Source organism: Bos indicus, chromosome 29 (assembly GCF_029378745.1).
Source record: "Bos indicus isolate NIAB-ARS_2022 breed Sahiwal x Tharparkar chromosome 29, NIAB-ARS_B.indTharparkar_mat_pri_1.0, whole genome shotgun sequence".
Classification (NCBI taxonomy): domain Eukaryota; kingdom Metazoa; phylum Chordata; class Mammalia; order Artiodactyla; family Bovidae; genus Bos; species Bos indicus.
The window spans coordinates 44,389,468-44,407,606 of NC_091788.1; the positions used below are offsets into that span (position 1 = coordinate 44,389,468).

Consider the following 18,139-nt stretch of genomic DNA (forward strand, 5'->3'; position numbering starts at 1 on the left):
GTGGACAGGGAGGCCTGGCGTGCTGCAGTCCATGGGGTCACAAAGAGTTGGACATGAGCGAGCGACTGAACTGAACTGAACTGAGCGCCACCTGGGAAGCCCAAGCCATATGCAAAAGGACAGATATTCTATGATCCGACTTGTACGAGGCGCGTAGAGCAGTGAGATTCTTAGAGAGAGAAAGCAGAAAAGCGGCAATCAGGGTCTGGGGAGGGGGCACTGGGGAGTTAGTGTTTAGTGGGTACAGAGTTTATGTTGGGGATAGTGAAGAGACTTGGAGACGGAAAGTTGAGATAGTTGCACAACAAAGTGAATGACAATGTCACTACTGCACACTCAAAAATGGTTAAATGGTCAATTTTAGGCGATGTGTATTTTACCGTAACTTAACAAAAAATGACTCACTGTTATTAGCTAGGACCATGAACCATGACTCACATATGGTAACAGCCATTAATACAAGAAGCAAGACTGACTTCATCATGACTTCTCGCTTTCATAGTCCTACTTCTGCTTTTTGTTTTTAACTGACATTGGTGAGTTCTTCTGAAGCAGAATCGTTAAGCCTTAACTGTTGAGGCAGAGTTATAATACCTTTTTTTTCCTGATTTTTTTTCAGAATCAAGTCCAGCCATGAAATTTGTGGGGCCTGATACAAAATGAAAATGCAGGGCCCCGTGTTCAAAAATTAAGAATTTTCAAGATGTCAATGACAGAGCATTAAACTAAGTGCAGGACCCTTCTAAGCTCTGGGCCCTGGCTGCACTGGTCTTACACCCATGATGTCAGCCCTTCTCAGGATTTAGCAAACACAAATTTCCTGAGAAATGCGAAGAAGGCATTCCCCCTGGAGACAGGAGGCGGGAAAGCAGAGCGTGTGGCCCAGTGACTGCAGCAAGCATTGGGCTGCCCCGAGGGGAATCCTCTTGGAAACAAAGCCAAGACACTGTGCAGGTGTGTGAAGGCGCCATCTTTGAGTCACAGAGTTGACCAGTCTTGGAGCTGCTCCACCTCCAGGGAGGTAAGAACTCCAGTTTATCTGAAGCTTATTCTTTTGTTTCCTGTTATGGTTGCCATTTCCTTCTCCAATGCATGAAAGTGAAAAGTGAAAGTGAAGTCGCTCAGTCGTGTCCGACTCTTAGCGACCCCATGGACTGCAGCCTACAGGCTCCTCTGTCCGTAGGATTTTCCAGGCAAGAGTACTGAAGTGGGTTGCCATCTCCTTCTCTGATTTATAATGCATGCACATCTCGTCTCTTTTTTACATAATTTATTTATTTTGGGTTGTGCAGGGTCTTTCTTGCTGCGCGTGCCACTTTCTCCACTGGGGTGAGTGCTACTGCTTTTCATTGCCGTGCGCGGGTCTCTCACTGCAGTGGCTTCTTTTGTTGGGGAGCGTGGGCTTCCCTGGTAGCTCAGTTGGTAAAGCTGGTAAAGAATCTGCCTGTAATGCAGGAGACCCTGGTTCGATTCCTGAGTTGGGAAGATCCCCTGGAGAAGGGAACAGCTACCCACTCCAGCATTCTGGCCTGGAGAATTCCATGGACTGTATAGTCCATGGGGTCGCAAAGAGTCGGACGTGACTGAGTGACTATAACACGGGCTTTAGGTGAACAAGCTTCAGTAAGTGCAGCATGCGGGCTCAGCAGTTGTGACACACAGGGTTTAGTGGGATCTTCCCAGAGCAGGGATCAAACCTGTGTCAAATCACTCTGCATTGGCAGGTGGATTCCCATGCACTGTGCCACCAGGGAAGTCCTGATGCATGTCTTAAAGAAAGGCCCTTTCTCATCCGTGCAGCCCCCTCTAGTTCCCCCCTAATCACTCTCCTTAAAAAACAACAACTCATATTAAAATTTTTTTTTTCCTTTCAAATGTTTTCTTTTCATGCAAACTCAAATGTGCTGCTTCCGTTTCCTTGGCCCCTACACAGCCTGACTTTCTCCCCCCAACCTCTGCAGAAGGTGCCCCCGAAGTCTGGGATGACCAGCCAACCGCCCAGCCCAGCTGGTATTTTCCTACCCTTGCTGCCATCCACGCTGAGGAGTCCCAGGCCCAGCCGGCAGCCTAGGAACCCCTGGCAAGCAGCCTTTATCCCTACGTTTTTGTTAATGTTTGTTTGCTTTAATGCTTAATTTTTTTTTCGTTTATTTATTTTTTGTCTGCGCAGCTTGTGATGTCTTAGCTCCCTGACCAAGGACTGAATCCAGGCCCGCAGAGCCCTAACTACTGGACCACGGGGAGGTCCCAATTTCTTATTTTTAAAGTTCCAACCTACTGAGAAATTAACACCTTGTCAATCTAGAACAACACTGGCAGTCATTCCTCATGCACTTCGGTAAGTCCCCTAGTTGGTAGAGGAAGGTTTATGCTATAGCATCTCCTCTCCCATGGCCACAAACCAGCTTCCATGATGGGCCCCTGCTGTCCTCGTTCCTTGCCCCATCCCCACCAGCATTCACCTTTCCTACTCCCAAAAGTACAGCTCATGGCAACCTTTTAAAGAAAATTATTTTAATGGGTGTCCCAGCAAATGCACTTTAAAAAAAGCCCTCTCTGAAAACCAGAGCTAATGAAAATGATTTGCGTTCATGGATTCTTTTTTTTTTTAAGCCGTCTCTGGGTCAGAAAGGTATTGTTCTGAACGCTTGAGTTTTGTCTCATGTACTTGTTTTCCTTTAGATTTCCTGAGATCTCAAGGAGAGTTCAAGCCCATTTTCCTCAATGAGAGAGCCTCTGAGCTCGGTGGGGCTCAGCTTCCCGGCCGCTTCCTGCCTTGGATTCTTTCCCGTGAACCAGTCATTGCTTCCATGACACTGACAGGGAACGTTCCACAAAGGCCATGAGCCGGATCACAGCCCACCTGCTATGACAACTCTGTGCTGGAAAACACGTGAGCCAGAGAGCTCTTACCCAGAAGAAACATCTTCAGCTCTCAAGATCACAAGACAGAAAACAACAAAATTCTGTAAAGCAATTATCCTTCAATAAATAAATAAATTAATTAAAAAACAATCTCTCACACATCATTAGTGCAGTTTAGAGGAAGTGTTTCTTTACTCCCACTTTGAATTCAGCCAGCATTTCGATGGGTCTGGATCTTATAAGCACAACCATAGCACATGCATTTGGAAAACAGATGTCTGTGTTCCTCTCTTCCAAAGAGGCTATGGAATGAGGGTTCTCATTCTTCAGGATCCGAGGCGCCCAGAGACCTGGGGCCCGGGAGGGCTGCCAGCCCCTGCCCTCTTGTGCCCGCCAGGCCTGCTTCCTCACCACACTGTTGGCCATACCTTAGTCTGCAGCCACCGTCAGTCCTTGCCCCTGTAGCAGCAAGAACCTTCTAGCTACATTCAGGCACTACACACATCCTGTTCCCAGAAGTGTCATTTCCTCAGCCATCTTTGAACCTTTAATCAGATACACTATGTTCTTTCTTTGTTTTTAACTTATTATGTTGGAGTACAGTTGACTAACAATGTTGTGTTAATTTCAGGTGGACAGCAAAGTGACTCAGTTACACATATACATGCATCTCCTCTTTTTCAAATTCTTTCCCCATTTGGATTGTTACATAACATTGAGCAGAGTTCCCTGTGCTATACGATAGGTCCTTGTTGGTTGCTGCTAAGCTGCTAAGTCACTTCAGTTGTGTCCAACTCTGTGCGACCCCATAGACGACAACCCAAGAGGCTCCTCCGTCCCTGGGATTCTCCAGGCAAGAACACTGGAGTGGGCTGCCATTTCCTTCTCCAATGCATGAAAGTGAAAAGTGAAAGTGAAGTCGCTCAGTCGTGTCCAACTCTTAGCGACCCCGTGGACTGCAGCCTACCAGGCTCCTCTGTCCATGGGATTTTCCAGGCAAGAGTACTGGAGTGGGGTGCCATCGCCTTCTCCCCTTGTTGGTTATCCATCTTAAAAAATGTGTATGTATCACTCCTGAACTCCCTAACTATCCTCTCCCCTGACTCTTCCCCCATGGTAACCATTAGTCCGTTCTCCAAGTCTGTGAGTCTATTTCTGTTTGGTAAATAAGCTCATCTGTATAATTTCTTTTTAGATTCTGCACACAAGTGTGTGTGCTGTGTACGAAGTTGCTTCAGTTGTGTCCGACTCTTTGTGACCCTATGAACTGCAGCCTGCCAGGCTCCTCTGTCCATGAGATTTTCCAGGCAAGAATACTGGAGTGGGTTGCCATGCCCTCTTCCAGGGGATCCTCCCCACCTACAGATCGAACCTATGTCTCTTATATCTCTTGCATTGTTTGGCAGGCGGCAGGTGGGTTCTTTACCACTAGCACCACCTGGAAAGCCCCACATACAAGATATATACCATAATTCTCTTTCTCTGACTTCATCAGTATGATAATCTCTAGGCCCATCCATGTTGCTGCAAATGGCATTATTTCATTATTTTTAATGGCTGAGTAATATTCCATTGTCCTAACCTCTAGAGTACTGTGGCTCAGACGATAAAGTGTCTGCCTGCAAAGCGGGAGACCTGGGTTCAATCCCTGGGTTGGGAAGATCCCTTGGAAAAGAAAATGACAACCCACTCCAGTACTCTTGCCTGGAAAATCCCATGGACAGAGGAGCCTAATAGGCTACAGTCCATGGGGTTGCAAGGAGTTGGACACAACTGAGCAACTTCACTAGTTCAGTTCAGTTCAGTTCAGTCGCTCAGTCATGTCTGACTCTTTGGGACCCCATGAATGGCAGCACGCCAGGCCTCCCTGTCCATCACCATCTCCTGGAGTTCACTCAAACTCATGTCCATCAAGTCAGTGATGCCATCCGGCCATCTCATCCTCTGTCGTCCCCTTCTCCTCCTGCCCCCAATCCCTCCCAGCATCAGAGTCTTTTCCAATGAGTCAACTCTTCGCATCAGATGGCCAAAGTATTGGAGTTTCAGCTTTACATCATTCCTTCCAAAGAAATCCCAGGGCTGATCTCCTTTAGAATGGACTGGTTGGATCTCCTTGCAGTCCAAGGGACTCTCAAGAGCAACTTCACTAAAATAAATACTCCATTGTACATATGTACCACATCTTCTTTATCTATCCAATACTTAATTTTCTTGCTCTAAACACCCCATTGACTCCCACTCCTCTTAAAGCAAAACCTGACTTCCTTACAAAAGTGCCATAAAAGGCCAGGATTGGCCAGCTTTCTGATTCCTGGATCATCACTCCCCCCATCCCCCAACCCCACCCCAGGTTCTCTCTCCTGGGATACACTGAACTGCACCCCACCCCCACCCCTGCTGGTGGGCCGTGGTTTGTGTACACCAGTAGAATTATCCTGGTCACAGACATTGGCTGCAGCAGAGGCACATGCCCCCAAATGGTTCAATCCTAGGGCTTTCCTTCCACAGCTTTTCTCCACAGACAAGGCCCTGGACACATGTAGGCTCTGGAGCAGTGGTCCCCAACCTTCGTGGCACCAGGGACTAGTATCATGGAAGATAATTTTTCCATGGACCGGGAGTGGGGTGGGTGGGTTGGGGATGGTTCAGGCAGAAATGTGAGGGACGGGAAGCTGCAGAGGAAGCTTCGCTGGCTTGCCTGCCGCTTACCTCCTGCTATGCGGCCCAGTTCCTAACTGGCCATGAACTGGCCAGTTCTAGAGCGAACCGGGGCAGCTGTGCTGTGACTATAAGAAGGGGCCACCTTGAATGTAGGAGGAGACTAACCTGTGGAGGCCAGACCGGGAACACAGAACCCACATTGCTGGTGACTTCATCAAGTCTCCAGATGAGACCATCCTGAAGCCCACATGTGTTTGATCCACATGGATGGAGACATTCCCTCTGGAAGCGGCTGGCGAGGGACACTGTGTGACTCTCTGTGGCAGGAATCTTGCGTGACAGCTTCTAGAGAGGCCCCAGTTGACCAGCTCCTCACACTATTTCCACATTGTCACAGTACTTACCGCTGTCTGAAGGGGCTCTTTATGCTTTGGGTTGTCAGCTGCTCATGTCTGACCCACTAGAGCAGGGGACTCATCTTTACTTGTTCAAGTTGTTCCTACAGGGGAGGCACACAGTGGGTGCTCAGTGAATAATGGTGCATGCCCGATGACCTGTTCACCAACTCTTTTATTTTGACCAGGCCACGTGGCTCGTGGGATCTTAGTTCCCTGACCAGTGGCCCCTGCAGTGGAAGTACAGAGTCTTAACCACCGGACCACTAGGGAAGTCCCATCACCAAGTGTTTCTTTTCTCTCTGCTGTTGCTGTCCTCACTGCCTGAAACAGTCCCAACCCCTTTTCCCAGCCAACGCTACCCCACTTTCAACTGCAGGTCACTTATCAGATACTCTGAGACCCCTGCCTGGGCCCCCACCTCAAGCTGTCTTTCCCGAGTCCCAGGGAGAGCCCAACTTACAAGACTGATCGCTCTTGGCAGCAAATGTCAGTTCACATCTCTGGCTCCCCATTCTTCATCCATTTGACAGTTTAGCTGAATACCTACTATGAGACAGGCGGTATGGAGGCTGGGAAAATAGCACTGGGCAAACCACATAAATACTGCAATTCATGGATCTTACATTCTAGTGAGGGAAAGACAGTAACAAGCAAATAAGGAGAAGACATGATCTGACAACTGAATACTCTGAAGCAGAGGAGGGGAGGGGAGGTGGTGGGGGATGAGCAGACAACTGGGGAAGTCAGGGGTGACTTAAAGGGAAAGGTGACATTTGAGCAAAGACTTGAATGAGGTAAGGGAGTAAGCCAAGTAACTAAATACTGAGGTATAAATTTGAGAAACCTCAGCATGTGAATGGTATTTAAAGCCATGAGCTTCTAGGGCATCATGAAGGGAGTAATTGTGGATATACAGGTGGAGTTCAGGACCGAACCTGGGGCCTGGGAAGGTTTAGAGGTATGGACAAGAGGAGCAACCCATAAAGGAGATAAGGAGCAATGGGAAAGCTGGAAAGAAATCAGGAAAGCCTGGTATCCTAGAAACCAAGACAGGAGAGTTTCAAGGTAGGAAGTAACCAACCATGCCAAATGCCACGGACAAAAGGTTTGAGAAGTGGCCATTGGATGAAGAATATGGGGGTCACTGGTGACTTTGATAAGGGGGCAGAGAATGAAACTGCTAACATGTTGGGATGAATATGTGAAAAGCTGTATGTATCAAGATGCTCTTTGTGGCACTGTTTGTAAGATGGGAAATCTGGAACTTGAATATTCAACAAGAAGAAATTGGTTGTGGCAGATAAGGTACATATAAGCAACAAAACACTATGTAGCCATTAAAATAGTGCTCTAGAATGTGAGAAGTGTTTGATTTATGCTACTAAATGAACAAGCTGGTCACAGAACAACATACACATTATGAACCTATTTTCGTATTTGATATGTGTTAGTTGCTCAGTCCTGCCTGAACTCTTCGAGATCCCACTGTCCATGGATTTCTCCAGGCAAGAATGCTGGAATGGGATGCCATTTCCTCCTGCAAGGGATCTTCCCCATCCAGGGATTGAGCCTGTGTCTTCTGCATTGCAGCCAGATTCTTTACCACTGAGCCACCAGAGACGCCCTGTTTGATAGCACAATAGAAGATAAAGCATGGGTTGGCAAACATTTTTTGTAAATGGCCAGACAGTAAATGTTTTAGGCTTTGTGGGCATTCAGCTTTAACGTGGAAGGAGTCATAGACAAAATGTCAATGAACGAGATGGTGGCTATGTTCCAATAAAACATTATTTATGGACCCTGAAATTTGAATTTCATGATTTCCATGTATCATGAAATATTCTATTTATGTCTCCCCAAGCTTTAAAGTCCAGTGTTCTTGCCTGGAGAATCCCAGGGACGGGGGAGCCTGGTGGGCTGCCGTCTATGGGGTCACACAGAGTCGGACACGACTGAAGTGACTTAGCAGCAAGCTTTAAAAAGAGTATAAAGACCATTCTTTGCCCACTGAGTGCAGGAAAACTAGAATAGGATTGGATTTGATCTGCAGGCCATAGTTTGCCTAGCTATTCATTCCCTGCACCGTGTGTGTTTCCTTGTTGTTGCTTGTTTCCCAAAACACTTACTCTTTAATAGACTAGATAATTTATTTTAAAAATACATTTACTGTTTGTGATCCACACCCCTCTTTTCCCTCTCAGCCTCCAAGAATTCAAGCTCCAGGAGCTGCAAGTTATTTTATTCACTGATGTATCCCAGGCTCCTAGATAAATGCATGGGACACGGTAGCAGATTATTAAAGTTGTTGAATGTATGAATGAATAATATATTAATCAATCCTAAAATAAATCAACTCTGATTATTCATGGGAAGGACTAACGCTGAAGATGACAACTCCAATACTTTGGCCACCTGATGAGAAGAAAAGACACTGATGCTGGTAAAGTCTGAGGGCAAGAAAAGGGGAGGGCAGAGGATGAAAAGGTTGGATAGCATCACTGACTCAATGGACATGAGTTTACGCAAACTCCAGGAGATAGGGAAAGACAGAGAAGCCTGGCAGTTCACGGGGGTCACAAAGAGTCGACACGACTTAGACGTCCGAACAATACCAACTCGTATAATTAGCAACCTAATATACAAAACAACAAACCTATAAACCTTCTTCCGTGAGCCCCCAACCCTAAGAAAGTCCACAACTTCAGAGGATCCTGGCGCCCACTTCTCGAAATCCGCCCCTAAACCCCCCAGCCGAGCACGCGCAGTTCACTCCCCGAGACGCAGCCTTGACGCCACTAGGAGACGCCCAAGCAGCCGCCCGCTAGGCACAAACACCAGTCCCACGTGACCGGTGTCGCACCCGGTGAGCGTCACGTGACGGACTCAGTTTTCCTCCAATCGTTGCACACGTTATGGGGATTCCACCCAGGACCTGACCTGAGTCTTAAAACAACCTATGCCCCCGCCAGCCAAACTGGCCAGCTCCGTCAGCAAGCTGGGCAGCGGTGTCTCTTAAGAACCTACTCGTAAAGCCGCTTCGGGGAAGACCGGGCCCACAACGTGCTCAATCCCGGAAGTGACGGCTCCCAGAGGGGCCGGAAGTGGCAGTGGAGGGAGGGAAGATGGCGGAGGTGGTGAGTCCGGTGCCCGGGGCGGGGCGGAGGGAGCCAGGGGAGGTGGGTAGAGCCCGAGGCCCCCCAGTAGCCGACCCTGGCGCCGCGCTGTCTCCCCAGGGGGAGATAATCGAGGGCTGCCGCCTGCCCGTGCTGCGGCGGAACCAGGACAACGAAGATGAGTGGCGTGAGTGACGTCGGGGGGCGGGGCTAAGGAACCTGAGGGCGAGGGGCGGGGGGAGAGTCAACCGAACCCCGGGGAGGGGGTGGGGCCTCTAGAATTCTGGAGCGGGCGGGGCGCAGATACTCAGGAGGGGCGTGGCTTTTAGCCTTTAGAACTGGACAGGGCAGGGCTTGAAGAGGGGATGGCACTTGGTGACTAACCGGGGCTTGTGAGAGCGGTTCCAAGTGCTGGGGCTTTAGGGTTCGGGCCTGGTGGTGGAGTGCGGGTCGTAGGAGGGTGGAGCTTCATGGCCTGGCCCGTCTAAGGCCCTTGCCTTTGCTGTTCCCACAGCACTCGCTGAGATTCTGAGCGTGAAGGACATCAGTGGCCGGAAGCTTTTCTACGTCCATTACATTGATTGTGAGTTCTGGACCGGGATGAGGTGGGGCTGGAGGGTTGGGGGGCAGCCTCTGGCTGCCCTTCCTGAGCCATACCCACTGCTGCAGTCAACAAACGCCTGGATGAATGGGTGACCCACGAGCGGCTGGACCTGAAGAAGATCCAGTTCCCCAAGAAAGAGGCCAAGACCCCCACCAAGAACGGGCTTCCTGGGTCCCGACCCGGCTCTCCAGAGAGAGAGGTGGTGAGTAGGTCCCCTGCTTCACCTCTTCTCTCCTGCCTACTTTTAAAATCTCTTGGCCTCAGTGGCTCCCAGATGGGCAAGAGGCTGTGCCCTCCCACCCTGGCTTCAACTTGTAAAGGATGGGGGCCAAACTGCAGATGTAGTTCCAGAGTCCACTGACTGTACCTGTGTCCTTGAGAGGGCAGAGGGTGGGGTTTGATCACTCCATGCCGAGGGGGCCCTACTCCCCTTCCCCATCCCACCACCAACCCAGCCCCAGAGGAAGACCCTGGACCTATCTCTACAGCCGGCCTCCGCCCAGGCCAGCGGGAAGACCTTGCCAATCCCGGTTCAGATCACACTCCGCTTCAACCTGCCCAAGGAGCGGGAGGCCATTCCCGGTGGCGAGCCTGACCAGCCGCTCTCCTCCAGCTCCTGCCTGCAGCCCAACCACCGCTCAACGGTACCCTCAGCAATTCCAGGGACCTTGCTTTCCTCTCAGGTCCCGCCTTCTCTACCTTCTGACCCACCTGTCCTGGTTTCTCTCTGCAGAAACGGAAGGTGGAGGTGGTTTCACCAGCAACTCCAGTGCCCAGCGAGACTGCCCCGGCCTCAGTTTTCCCCCAGGTGAGTCCCCCAAGCCATCTCTTCTGCCCTCCTACCCTCTGGTAGCCCCTTTTGGGCTCACCTCACAGCCACCCCTTCTGTCCCTCCCGTATCATTTGCAGAATGGATCAGCCCGGAGGGCAGTGGCAGCTCAGCCGGGGCGGAAGCGGAAATCGAATTGCTTGGGCACTGATGAGGTAGGTCTGGGGGAGGAGGGAAGCTGGGTGAAATGAAGGGGACATAAGGAGGGCACGGGGTTTAGTGACTGCTTTAAAAATGAACAAGGGGTACTGGGCAGAAAGGGTGCTGGAATTAGGAGTGAGGCGGCACCGATTGAGGTCCCGCGCTAGGCGCTCTTTTTCACCTTCCAGGTGAAAACCATCCAAGTCTTGGTTTCCTCAGTTGGCAAATGGGGATTACAGTGCCCCTCCTAAGGGGGCCACTGTTAGGTGGACACGGAAGCCTGCGGAAGGGCTGTGAGCTGTAGAGTGTGCTGCTTGAGTTGTCTTCTGTAACCTGGTATCTTTCACGGGCCCTGGGCAGGACTCCCAGGACAGCTCAGATGGAATCCCGTCCGCTCCTCGCATGACTGGGAGCCTGGTATCTGACCGGAGCCACGACGACATCGTCACCCGGATGAAGAACATCGAGTGCATTGAGCTGGGCCGGCACCGCCTCAAGCCCTGGTACTTCTCCCCGTACCCTCAGGAGCTCACCGCGCTGCCTGTCCTCTACCTCTGCGAGTTCTGCCTCAAGTATGGCCGAAGCCTCAAGTGTCTGCAGCGTCATTTGGTATGGGGAATCCCAGGGGTCACCCTCCTAGCAGCCCCCACCCCCCACCTCAGCCCCTGTGCCTGATTCTCCTGTCTTCCTCAGACCAAGTGTGACCTGCGACATCCTCCCGGCAACGAGATCTACCGCAAGGGCACCATCTCCTTCTTTGAGATCGACGGACGTAAGAACAAGGTCAGTGGCCGAGGGGCAGTGGGAAGGCTTTGGTGCCGGGAGTCTGGGGGAGTCGAGTGAGTAGCTGCTTCCAGCTCAGGAAGACACTGACCGTTACAGCTGACAGATCTCTTCACCGCATTTACTGCATTCCTGCCGTAGGGCGGGTGCTGGTAGATACAGAGTGACCAGGAATTTGACAAAATCTCTGTTCTCTGAGAGCTCACAGGGGAAGACAAACAGGCCAGTAGCAGTTTGGATCCCACTGTGATATGTTTCATGAGAAAAGTGGGCTGTCAGGATCCTGGGGTGATCAGCAAGGCTTCAGAGAGGAGGTAACCTCTGAACCTTGACACAGGGGTAGGGTGGGCACAGGAATCCCCAGCAGTGGGTTCTGAAGGGCAGGAGTGGGTGTCCTGGCAAAGCCCAGAGACCCTGCAGGTTCAGTTCCAGACCACTGTGATAAGGTGAACGTTGAAATAAAGCAGTCACGCAAGTTTTTCTGGTTTCCCAGACTATGTAAGTTATATTTATGTTGTGCCATAGTCTACTAAGGGTGCAATAACAGTATCTAAAGAAAATTACAGTGGTAATCTCAAGAATCACTGATTACTGTAACAAATACAATAATAATGAAAAGGTTTGGAATATTATTGCGAGAATTATGAAAAGGTGACAGAGATGCAACATGAGCAAATGCTGTTGGGAAAATGGCACTGATAACTCAAGGCAGGGTTTGCCACAAACCTTTGTTAAAAAAGCAATCTCTGAAAGCCAGTAAAGTGAGGTGTGCCTGTGCAGACAGCGAGCATCGAAGAGCTGTCCTTCCAGCTGGAGTGCAGACAGGATGAAGGCAGGCTCTGTTACAAGGACAGAGTTCAGGTGGTGGGACTGAGGTCAGCTGGGAAGGGGGAACGCTACAGGTCTGGGGCTTCACATCTGCCTTATTCTGGCTGTGGGGAGGAAGAAGGGAGTAGCCTGCAAGGACCTTCAAGAGTGAAAGGCCTCCATCCCTGGGTCCTGGAGGGTGGGGAGGGAAGGACAATCACTGACTGGCAGGAGAGAGCTCTGGCTTGAGTGCTGGGGGAGCTTAAGAGAAAGATGCTATTTTAACCACCGTTAACTGTGTTAGGTGCGGGCTTGGGTATCCCAAGTGGCCACGCCTGCTGCTGCTGCTGCTAAGTCACTTCAGTCGTGTCCGACTCTGTGCGACCCCATAGACGGCAGCCCACCAGGCTCCTGTCCGTGGGATTCTCCAGGCAAGAACACTGGAGTGGGTTGCCATTTCCTTCTCCAGTGCATGAAAGTGAAAGTGAAGTCGCTCAGTCGTGTCCAACTCTTAGCAACCCCTTGGACTGCAGCCCACCAGGCTCCTCCGTCCGTGGGATTCTCCAGGCAGGAGTACTGGAGTGGGGTGCCATTGCCTTCTCCGAGCCTAGCAGCTGCTTAAAAAGCCTCTGGTGATATGCAGGAGAGTTGTGAGCATGGAGTACAGTAGCAAGATGAATTTTACTGGGCCAGCCCTTGAGAGACCCCAGACTTCTTCACCCATGTTGTAGACAAGCCGATGTGTTTTCAGGACGTGTGACTGGGGAAGAGAGTACTGTGGCTTTTTGACAGCCAGACTCCTGAGACTGTCACACAGGCAGAGCTTTTCTCATAAGCCTTGGTCAGTCTTCCTGGTCACACATCAGTTTGCTGACTGGTAACTGGCAGAGGGCAGTGGAGGCCTCCAGGCTAGTGAGGTGGAGGTGCGGGGAGTAGGGGCACACCTGCCCAGCTCACCGGAGGTCGGTGCCTGAACACCGTCACAGCTGGGGCAGGGGCTCCTGCACGCTGAGAAGGGCTCATGCCTAGGGACAGCCTGGCCCATGGATGGGTTCAGGCCTCAGGGAGGAAGGCTTACCCCTTTCAGCCTGGGGGACAAAGAAGCTCCAGGCTGACACCAGCCTGACGGCCACACTCCAGGAGAGCTACCCGGGGTGGTGACAGACCTTGTCTTTTGCAGAGTTATTCCCAAAACCTGTGTCTTCTGGCTAAGTGTTTCCTCGATCACAAGACGTTGTACTATGACACAGACCCTTTCCTCTTCTACGTCATGACAGAGTACGACTGCAAGGGCTTCCATATAGTGGGCTACTTCTCCAAGGTGAGCGCTCCTGCAGGCGGTCCCTCAGTCCCACCCTGAGCTGGGTCCCTCCCCTCACGCTCACTCCGGCCTGGCTTTTCCAGGAAAAGGAGTCCACGGAAGACTACAACGTGGCCTGCATCCTGACCCTGCCCCCCTACCAGCGCCGGGGCTATGGCAAGCTGCTGATCGAGTTCAGTGAGTACTCACGCTGCTGGCCCGGGGTCGGGGCGGGAGCAGGCAGGCCCAGGCCCCGGGGCTGCACATACGGACACACGGGGCTGCCATGTTCCCAGCTCTGGCCTTTGCAGTCCAGTCACCGGGGAAACTGGCCAGAAATAAAGGTGGGCCCCTCCCAAGGTTCTCTCCGTTCTGGGGTGACTCCCCTGCTCGTCTGCACTAGGCTCTCAGTCCCTCATAGTTCCTTGGCCATGGTGCTGAGCACCACTCAGCCTGACTCATCAGCCCCTGCCCAGGGCCATGGGCAGAAGCTGAGTGAGCCACTCTTGCTCAGCTGTCTGGTCCTGTGCAGTTGTACACGTTGCTAGGCAAGGACCTGTGGCTCATTTCCCCACTTGTCACCTGAGCCTTGCGGACAGTGGATGTCACATCAACATGATTCACAGGGGATCTGGCCTCTGCCCCTTGTCACATGTGAACTCCACACTGGCCCCCAAGGTCCCCTTCACTGCCCAGCCTCCTCCCCTCATTCTGTTCACCTCACCGTTCACTGCACCCTTGGGATAACCAAGCTCTGACCTGGGAGATGAGGAGGGAGCCTTGGCTCCCTGATGAAGGCGTGGAGGCCTGACTTGATCACGGGTCACCTTGAGAAATTTTATTGGTAGAAAGATGCCAAGATTGCGTCATGTCTTCAGGAAGCCCTCTGCCTGGCAGGGCAGGAGGATGCTTAGGAAACTCAGCTTAAGCCTTGGAGCTCAGACCCAGTGGAGACGGGATGTGTGTGGGGCCACCAAGGAGACGTGCTCGTTGTGCCTGGCAGGAGCAGACAGGATACCAGAAGCACCAGTCCAGGCAGCTTCTGAGGGCGGGGGTGTTCACTGGGAGGGGCCAGGAGTCCCTGTCGCTAAGGAGGCAAGCATGGCCTCCAGCTGATCGGTCAGGACTCTGCACGCCGGCCCAGCAAAGCTCAGTGAGAACTCCAGTGTGCCCCTTCTCTCTTCCCTGCTTCCTGCCTCCAAAGCAGAGGCCTCTCTGTCCTCCCCACCAGGCTGTTAGGTGGAAGTCACAGGAGGCTGGGCAAGAGGGTCAGACTGGCTAATAAAGACGTATCAAGGGGAAAGCAGAAAGGCTACGCTCCAACACAAGGCTTGTGATGAGTGAGGGTGAAGGGCTTCTAGAAATAGTGGAGACATCTCAGGGCCCTGATGGGAAAAATGAAGACTCTGTCCAACAGATGTGAAACCACTCAGGGTTTTGCAGGGCCTGAGGGTCTCACCAGGAACTGCCTGCCAGTGCCCAGTGGTGACCCAGGTAGAGAAGGGCAGAGCAGTAGAATTGGGAGGGCGAGAGCCCTGGCAAAGGCAGTTACAGCTGAGGAATGGCCTCCTCTGACTGGGAAGTGCTTTGGCATCGCTCTGCTTACTTCCTCCCAGCCACCCAGCCTGGTCTTAGAGCCGCTGATTCTTCTCTGCTCACAGCTGGGGGACTGTTGTGACTGAGAATCTGAGCATCCTCAGGCCTGGACTAGAGGTGGGGCCTGGCCCACTCTTCTCCTCATATACCCAGACAGAGTCTGGTAGGACCGAGGAAAACTGGAGGCACTTTCATTCCATAAGCCATTCTCTGCACTTCCCTGTCCCACCTGTAAGCCCTTGCTGGCTCCTGGTGACTGTAGCTTCAGCGCACAGCTGAAGAGTAGGCGTGCTAGTCCTTTACGATGAAACTAAGGCACCGAACAGACAAGCTACATACCCCGACCACAGAACCACCACGTGGCAGGCCCGAGACAGGACCATGCAGTCTGCCCGGTAGCCTGCGTTCTTAAGACACTAGTGACATAATACTGTGATCGTTTATCCACTTCCTCCTGCTCCACTGCTTTAGGCTATGAACTCTCCAAAGTGGAAGGGAAAACGGGGACCCCTGAGAAGCCCCTCTCGGACCTTGGCCTCCTGTCCTACCGAAGCTACTGGTCCCAGACCATCCTGGAGATCTTGATGGGGCTGAAGTCAGAGAGCGGGGAGAGGCCACAGATCACCATCAAGTGAGCCTGGCCCTGCCTACCCGGGGGTGCATGGCATGACCTTCTGTTCTCGGGCTTTCTCACTCCTTGGGGCCTGGGGAAGAGATGGAGGCCCCCGGGGGATCTGATCTTTGCCCTCCCACAGTGAGATCAGTGAAATTACCAGCATCAAGAAGGAGGATGTCATATCCACTCTGCAATACCTCAACCTCATCAACTACTACAAGGTAGGGAGGCAGGCAGGGGGAGACAGGTGTGTGCAGGGATGCCGAGTGCAGGCCTGCGTGGGCTGACCTGCCTGGCCCCATCTCCTGTCCAGGGCCAGTATATCCTCACCCTGTCGGAAGACATCGTGGATGGGCACGAACGGGCTATGCTCAAACGGCTTCTTCGGATCGACTCCAAGTGTCTGCACTTCACTCCCAAGGACTGGAGCAAGAGGGGAAAGTGGTGACCGGACACTGCCCTGGGAATGCCGGCAAAGGCAGCAGAACTGAAGCTGGCAGCCATCCCGCCCCCAGCGGGGTCTCCAAGAGGCACACCAAGGGAGACAGGGCTGAGGACCACTCCAGAAGGAGAGGACGGGCCTGGTCAAGGCCGGCTGGTGCCCAGCACCAAGGCGAGCTCAGGGCTCACGGCAGCTCCACGGTCAAATGGCTGCAGGCCCAGGCCTGCTGTGAACCAGGGACCAGAGGGAGCCAGGCAGCTGTGTACAGTGAGATGGGGGTGGGGGTACCTTGTACAGAGGACTGGCAGCTGTACAAATTTCTTTTGTAAAGTAGGAGCTGGGGTGTGGTGGGAACTGGCTGCAAAATTCTGGCCTCTTCTGCCCCATTGCCCCCTGGCAATAAATTGTTTCTAGAGGTCAGAGCTACGGAAGGTTCTTGTGGGAGAAGGGGCAGTGTTGGCAGACTCACAGGTTCTGTGAAAAGCTCCTTTATTGGGTGAAGGACTCTGGCTTCACACTGAAGAGGTTTCCTGGGGTTTGGGGTTCGGTGGCTTTCAATGTCAAGCTCTGGTTCTCAGTCTTCGGGTACCTGTGCGTGAATCTGCAACAGGAATCACCTCTATTATTGGATTTCTGCAGTATAGTGACTTGGTGGCCCAGATATTCAGAATCATAGCCCTTCTAGAAGGCCAGAGAAGTGTGCTGAGGAAGCCATGCTGTCCCTACCCAGTCTAATCCTCCAGTCAGACTGGGTCTCCATCTGCCCCAAGGTTCGCCCCAGCCCCAAATTAACTCCGGCGGGGCGGGGCGGGGGCGGTGTTAGATAAAGCCTGGGAAGAAAGCCCATCCATCTACTCACCGCTGCAGCGAGGCTGGGCCAGCTTAGGGCCCCACGCAGTTTGGCATCCGGACCAGGGATAGATTCCAGGCCCCACACGGTGAAGCTGCTGAAACTGGCTGTGGCTCCCATAAAGCGGTCCTGGGGACGGGAAGGGGCCCCGGCTCAGCATCCGGGCTGCGGTTCCCACCCGCGCTCCCTTCCAACCCTATCCCCTAGTGCTCACGCAGTCCCGCTCCAGCGCCTCTGGGGGTTCCAGCAGTTCCTGCTCCTGTCGCTCGTGGTCATCCTGCTTCCCCATCAACACCTCTGCCTTCTCTTCTGTCACCACATATCCCACGAAGCCGGGCGGCACCACCACCTCCTCGCCACGTAGACTACGGCCCCGAAACGACGCTTCTAGTCCTGGAGGAGGCAGGCGCAGGGAGGGCCTTAGTGAGGGTCTGATCCAGGCCTAAGGGAGCAAGCCCGGCAGCGGGCCTCCCGCCGCCTCCGGTGGACCACGATCCCCAGGAGGCCTGGCGCCGTTCCTGGCGGAGGAGAGCGCGATGCCGGCGCGGGGGCTGCTGGGAGCCGTAGTCCGGCCGCGAGCGCTCACCGTCACGACCCATACGGATGGCTGGGGTGAAGAAGCGCCCCACCGGCGTGGGCCGGTTAACCGGGACCTCGCAGGGAAGAAGGTGCAGCGAGGCGGGGGCGGGATCGCGCAGCGTATCAGGGCGCAGGTGGACGCGGCGTTTGTCGATGGTTTCCTCGTAGCTATTCTCCATAGTCCGTCACGACTCTGCAGCTCGCAGGCTGAGGCCAAAGCTGGCGCGTAAAGCGCGCGGAGCCTGTCGGGGGCAGTCAGCGCAGAGCCTCGTGGGAAGCGTAGTTCTTCTCTGAGGCGTCTCTGTAATCCTGCCTCCCGGCGTTCCAGTCCCAGGGTTTTTTTTCCCTTGAATTCCCCGCCCCCGCCCCCGCCCGAAATACATTCTTACTGTTAAAAAACGATCTCTAAGAGTACACTTTTTACATTGATTAGTACAAAGTGTTGTGCTTTGTTTGTGGTGTGTGCAAAGAAGGGATATCAACCATTCTTCACCTGTGAAGATATTTTATCCGAGTTTGTCTTCCAAACCTGTATATTGGTCATTTTTATTACAG

At 52.7% G+C, this 18,139-nt stretch overlaps 2 protein-coding genes and 2 long non-coding RNA genes across 10 annotated transcripts; 2 read left to right on the forward strand and 2 right to left on the reverse strand.

Moving 5' to 3' along the window:
• The first annotated feature begins 559 nt into the window (after window positions 1-559).
• On the forward strand, window positions 560-2,996 carry LOC139180702 (uncharacterized). 2 transcript variants are annotated; one of them, XR_011564949.1, is made up of 3 exons: window positions 560-1,021; window positions 2,171-2,338; window positions 2,683-2,996. It is a non-coding gene; the product is annotated as an uncharacterized lncRNA (long non-coding RNA). The 2 variants fall into 2 exon arrangements; XR_011564950.1 differs by lacking the exon at window positions 560-1,021 and adding an exon at window positions 1,082-1,207.
• Window positions 2,997-3,016: 20 nt separating this feature from the next.
• Window positions 3,017-9,085, reverse strand: LOC109554537 (uncharacterized). 3 transcript variants are annotated; one of them, XR_011564948.1, is made up of 3 exons: window positions 8,949-9,085; window positions 6,385-6,470; window positions 3,017-6,025 (listed from the first exon to the last, which is right to left on the reverse strand). It is a non-coding gene; the product is annotated as an uncharacterized lncRNA (long non-coding RNA). The 3 variants fall into 3 exon arrangements; XR_002180167.2 differs by having other exon boundaries at window positions 6,385-6,467; window positions 8,949-9,078; XR_011564947.1 differs by lacking the exon at window positions 8,949-9,085 and adding an exon at window positions 8,578-8,778 and having other exon boundaries at window positions 6,385-6,467.
• On the forward strand, window positions 8,846-16,575 carry KAT5 (lysine acetyltransferase 5). Of its 4 annotated transcripts, XM_019955115.2 has the most exons (14): window positions 8,846-9,058; window positions 9,158-9,224; window positions 9,552-9,620; window positions 9,707-9,843; window positions 10,130-10,285; window positions 10,375-10,449; window positions 10,551-10,625; window positions 10,972-11,220; window positions 11,305-11,394; window positions 13,382-13,522; window positions 13,606-13,699; window positions 15,569-15,728; window positions 15,853-15,934; window positions 16,027-16,575. In XM_019955115.2, the coding sequence occupies exons 1-14, from the start codon at window positions 9,047-9,049 to the stop codon at window positions 16,159-16,161; spliced, it is 1,542 nt and encodes a 513-aa protein (XP_019810674.1). In that variant the 5' UTR covers window positions 8,846-9,046; the 3' UTR covers window positions 16,162-16,575. The 4 variants fall into 4 exon arrangements, with proteins under 4 accessions (XP_019810674.1, XP_019810676.1, XP_019810673.1 ...); XM_019955117.2 differs by lacking the exon at window positions 10,130-10,285; XM_019955114.2 differs by having other exon boundaries at window positions 9,032-9,224.
• A 52-nt stretch (window positions 16,576-16,627) lies between these two features.
• RNASEH2C (ribonuclease H2 subunit C) lies at window positions 16,628-17,836 on the reverse strand. Its single transcript, XM_070782891.1, has 4 exons — window positions 17,592-17,836; window positions 17,220-17,398; window positions 17,015-17,134; window positions 16,628-16,756 (listed from the first exon to the last, which is right to left on the reverse strand). Exons 1-4 carry the CDS (start codon window positions 17,761-17,763, stop codon window positions 16,730-16,732), a joined length of 498 nt encoding a protein of 165 aa, XP_070638992.1. The 5' UTR covers window positions 17,764-17,836; the 3' UTR covers window positions 16,628-16,729.
• Window positions 17,837-18,139: the final 303 nt, after the last annotated feature.